At 46.3% G+C, this 5281-nt stretch overlaps 1 protein-coding gene across 4 annotated transcripts in view; it reads right to left on the reverse strand.

The window, feature by feature from the left end:
* Nucleotides 1-1728: 1728 nt before the first annotated feature.
* DOPEY2 (dopey family member 2) overlaps nucleotides 1729-5281 on the reverse strand; it is a 49415-nt gene continuing 45862 nt past the window's right edge. For all 4 annotated transcript variants that reach the window (XM_017833131.1, XM_017833133.1, XM_017833129.1 and 1 more), the window contains exons 36-37: nucleotides 4519-4648; nucleotides 1729-4048 (exon numbers count right to left, since the gene is read on the reverse strand). In XM_017833131.1, coding sequence (XP_017688620.1) covers nucleotides 3788-4048; nucleotides 4519-4648 — 391 coding nt within the window. In that variant the 3' untranslated portion in view covers nucleotides 1729-3787. The remainder of the gene's footprint in view (nucleotides 4049-4518; nucleotides 4649-5281) is intronic.

Consider the following 5281-nt stretch of genomic DNA (forward strand, 5'->3'; position numbering starts at 1 on the left):
GATCCAAACCAGGTTCCATTGGCCTCTTGCCCCCCTGGGCACACCTGGGCTTGTGTTCATCCCCTGTCACCAGCACCCCCAGGGCACTTTCGAGCCCAGTGGAGAAGGACCTGGGGGTGCTGGTGGACAGCTCTGTTGCTCTCCAAGGCTCCATGTGTTGTTGTCTGTGGCTCCTGCAGCCCTGCATTTCTATGTCTACATTTCTACATTCCTGCTGCTTTCCAATGTCCAGGGAAGGGAGCGGAGCTGGGGAAGGGGCTGTAGCAGCAGGAGGGGCTGAGGGAGCTGGGGGGGCTCAGCCTGGAGAAAAGGAGGCTCAGGGGGGACCTTCTGGCTCTTTCCAACTCCCTGACAGGAGGGGGGAGCCAGGGAGGGTTGGGCTCTGCTCCCAGGGAACAAGGGACAGAAGGAGAGGGAACAGCCTCAGGCTGTGCCAGGGGAGGCTCAGGTTGGACAGGAGGAAGAATTTGTTGCTGAAAAGGGTGTTCAGGCCTTGTCAGGGGCTGCCCAGGGAGGTGGTGGTATCAGCATCCGTGGAAGCGAATGTGGCACTTGAGGATGCGGTTTATTCAAGGTGCTGGTGCTGTTTGATGGTTGTACTTGATCATCTTAAAGGTCTTTTCCAACCCTGACGATTCCATGATTTGGCCCAAGTAGCTGAGGTGGTTTCCTGGAGCAGAGCAGGATAACTGTGGAGAAGCAGCTGGGAATTTTGGTTGGCAGTCCATATCCACTTCCCAACCTCTTCCCTGTGCCCACACTGTGCTGTGTTGTGCTTATCTCCAGCAGCCAGAACAAGGACATCTGTCCCAGACAGTGCTGTCCTACCTCCATATGGCCCCTTCTCCAGCCACATCCTGTTCTTTCTCACAGTGTCTTATTCCCAACAGTCCTTGGATGGCTCCGTGGCTATCGGTGTTTGGCACAGACACATCAGCCCCTCGTCTCCTGGGCTTCTGCAGTATCTCACCCAACATCCCAAAAGGTTTACAGGCTATGAGGGAAAGGGTGAAATCTGAAAAGCAGCTTTCATGGAGTTGGAGTCATTTGAACCACACTCCTGCGGCCTGAGGAGTAAAGCCCAATGGAATGGAAGAGTTTTCTCCCTTCCAAAAGAAAAGGCATTTCCCTCGAACATACGAAAAGGTCCAGGCTGAGGTTGTACAGCAGCAGCCCCTGATGTCCCAGGGAGAGCTGCTCCCTCTGTACAGGGGTCAATCAATGATCCTCTGGTGCTGCAGCAGAGCTTCCTCCCCCTGCTCCCTGCTCCAGACACACAGCTCCACATAGGACAGGGATCTCAGGGTGGAAAGTTCAGGAACGTAAAAAACAGGGACACAGGAGAGGGAGCAGAGGGGGCTTGTGATGAGAGGGAGAAGGAGGCAGCAGCCCAACCAGGGGCCAGTGCTGACTTGTAGTGATCCAGAGCTCAGAGGGAGTTTTCAGGAAGAATTTCCTGCTGGAAAGGGTGGTCAGGCCTTGGCAGGGGCTGCCCAGGGAGGTTTGGAGTCCCCAGCCCTGGAGGTGTCCCAGGAAGGCCTGGCCGTGGCACTCAGTGCTCTGGGCTGGGGGACAAGGTGGCCATGGGGCACAGGGGGGATCCATGGGCTGGGAGGGCTTTTCCAACCTCAGTGATTCTGGGATTGGATTTGGGAGCTTTTACAGAGCCAGACAAAAATTAAAGTCAGTGAGTGAGCAGTGAGGAGAGTCTGAAGAATAAGAACTGCATTTGAAAAGGTATTTCAAAATAACATTTAATATTATTAGAAGAATTACATTCATATATAATTTCGGATACATCACTTAATGCTCCACATTTCAAGTCCTGGGTTGCACCTACTACCTTTTTCTTTCAGGAAAATCAAATCCTTTGGATATTTACAAGTCTCCCTCTGTGGCTCTGCTGTCTCGTCACCAAAGTATCCGAAAGATAAAGCTGAGCTTGGTTAGACTGAAAACAAGCAGAGACTGAAAACACAGCAAAGCAAAAGCATTTTCTCTCCTGGTCTTGAGTTCCAGGCAAAAGGGTTTCCAGATTTTATTGACAGTGAAGTTATTCTGCTCTGGCAGGACCAGGTTAGAGCAGGCCAGCCCTCCTTCAGCGGACTTAACAGTGGGAGCATAAGGAGTAAAACAACTTTAGTTAGTCCCATATGGAAATGGAATAAAGTTATGGAATAAAGGAATGAAATATGCTGGAGATCCCTTTGAGCCTTCCACTAGCCCGGGTTGCTCTAAGCCCTGTCCAGACTGGCCTTGGGCACTTCCAGGGATCCAGGGGCAGCCACAGCTTCTCTGGGCAACCTGTGCCAGGGTCTCACCACCCTCATCTCATCAGGATTTTAAGGGAAATATCCAAGTATGGAATGCAACCAGCAGAAAGCTGGAAGTAAAACTACCAGATCATCCTGAGTCTCAAGAAAATAATCCATAAAAACTGTTGAGGATATGTAGGTAATGGACACAAACGTTTTAAAAAATAACCTGCTCCAATATTCAAGTAATGCCTTCAAAGGGGAGCTTTTCACCTGTGCTCATCCCAACAGCATTAGAGATCATTAATAAATTAAATCCCTAGAAATAATTCACATTCTTAGTCACCACACAATATCACACCTCAGTCTATCACTTTCCTTCACTGTAAAAATGCAAAGAGTTCATTGAAGTTTAGCACAAACCTACCCTAGTATGATTTTCACAGAGCATTCCAGTATTAGCAGAGTAAAATATGTTTCATTATTCTAGTTTATAATCCCTGGGTGAAAACTTCATCTGCCTGAGGGTCAAACCCACTGCAGAGAAGCCTCCCACATTTGTTGTGTGGGTTTTGAAAAAATAAATCCTGCTGACACTAAACCACCAAGCCTTTTCAATTTAGCACTGTGAGGATCTCCCTACCTGTCTTCCCATCTAGGAACAGCCAAATACATTCTTTTGTACAAAAAGTGTTCCTAAAAAAAAAAAAAAAGACTATTATTTTCATTTTCATTAAGCTGCTGAATACAGCAATTTATATTTTTACAGAATTATCTTCACTTAGTTGCATTTCAGAAGTTGCAAAGTGGCCTGAGTCACTGAAAGAACAAAGCATTTTTTTTTTAATTTAAAAAACTGAATGATCATATTGTAATCAATTCATTAAAATTAAAAACCCCTCAAGTAATGCTAATTACAAAATGTTACAGCACATTTTTATCTAGGAATTGCTAAGCCTGGGGGGTGCTGTTATTGTACAGAGCTGAAATTACAGGCATGGTAAGGCTGCACAACGTAGGAGCCTTAGAAAAATCCATCTGGTTGGAATTTAGGTGATTTCTTTGGAATTTGGTAAGTTTTAGGCCAAGTTAAAAGGGTTTTAACCTCAGGAAACGACTTATCTGCAAACTGATTGTACACTGACATGCAAGATTAGCTTTTTCTCACCTCTACCTTCAGAACACAGTTCCAAAGGCAGCTTAAAATACTTACTGGAGGAGTTCCAGGGCCATTGCTACTTTCACCAAGTCAAAAATATTCTCCCCCTTATTTACAAAACGCCTTTAATCCTCCCCAAAGAACACCAGTAAAATACAGTAACTCTGATAAATTACCACCAAACTGCACTTTCCCCCCCCTCCCACCACCACAGGAACCCGAGATTCCTGCTTTTTAACACCAACTCCTGGATTGTTGGAGAGCACTCCCAAAATGTAGCTTGAAAGCTGGGGGGAATAAAAAAAGAATTGCAGCAAAGCTTTCCCTTGTTCTGCTGTTTTTCCACCACGATCCAAAGTGTCCAACACGTGGCTTAACTTTCCATGTTCTCCAGGAAGTCACATTCAACACTGTCTTCCAGCTGCTGCAAGATCTTGGGGGTGCTGCTGCTTCCAACACAGTCCATGGAGACAGCTGGGGAAGGGTGGGAATTTTGGGACTCGCTCCTGTTTGCTGTAAATGCCCAACAGAGAGTCTGGAAGAAGGGCATGAGCTGGGTGATGCTGGAGACGGAGCGCAGGCTCAGCAGGGGGAATCTGTGCTTCTTGGGAATTCCCTCGCTGTGGTTTGGTTCCTGGGAGCAAAATAAAGAGATTTACTAAAGGTCCTGTCAGAGAGGAGTTGTTCTCACTGGTGGTTGTGGGAAGATTTAAGGGAAAAACGGGAAAACTGCCTCTTGTTCCCTTACACACACAAGCAGTCTGAAATCCTAAAGTTTGAAAGCAGAGGATTTTTAAAAGCCTCATGAATTTTAGTAGAATATCGTGGAATCTCATGGTTTGGGTTGGAAGGGACCTTACAGATCATCTAATCCAACGTCCTGCCATGGGCAGGGACATCTTCCACCAGCCCAGGTTGCTCCAACCTGGCCTTGGACACTTCCAGGGATCCAGGGGCAGGCACAGCTTCTCTGGGCAACCTGTGCCAGGGCCTCACCACCCTCACAGGGAAAAAATACCTAAAAATCTGTTGCATAACTTAAAATCTTGTCACCTGTTTAGAAAAGTAAATTAATAGATTAAAAAAAGAGAAAAGTTTCTTTACCCTGTATTTCATCTTGAGCAGATCCATGATCCTCACAATGTGTGGTCTGCATTCCTGATGGTTTTCTACCAGGTGAGAGGTCACAGGACATGACTCTGTGTCCACCTCTGGGACAAATGCCCATTTGTACCTGAAACAAGATTCCTTGATAAGAAGAAAATCCCTGTTTGGATCATTCCTAGTTTAGTATAGCCCTGGTTTCTTTCTAGCATTTGTATTCTTTTGCTATTCATGAACAAGTACATTACTAATTAATGAACAAGTACATTACTACATTGTCAGTACTTAAATGCAATTACCCCCAAAACATTCCCATGTGTGTGCAAAGGGAAAACAGCCTCCATCTTTCCCTTCTCCCAGTTTTTCCAGGTTAGGGAACCTCTGAAAGAGATGGTGAAGGATGGTGAAATCCTCCTACCCTGACAAGACCAAACTGTTCTCCCAAATACTCTGAATTACAATATCAACACCTGCACTTTCAAAAAGAACTGAGGCCAAAATGAAGTCTGGGAGAAAACAGATGTGGAATGACTTTAAAGGATAAGAATGGGAACAATGTGGTGTGGCAGGATAATCTACCCTGAACAGACCTAAAATCCAGTAATGCACACTATGCAAGCCATAGAATCACAGAATCATGGAATCTGCTGGGTTGGAAGGGACCTCTGAGATCATCAAGTCCAACCCTTTATCCAACCCCGCCATGGTTCCCAGCCCATGGCACTGATGCCACATCCAGTCTGTCCTTAAACACCTCCAGGGA

This window comes from Lepidothrix coronata, unplaced genomic scaffold (genome assembly GCF_001604755.1).
Source record: "Lepidothrix coronata isolate B3197 unplaced genomic scaffold, Lepidothrix_coronata-1.0 Scaffold211, whole genome shotgun sequence".
Lineage (NCBI taxonomy): Eukaryota > Metazoa > Chordata > Aves > Passeriformes > Pipridae > Lepidothrix > Lepidothrix coronata.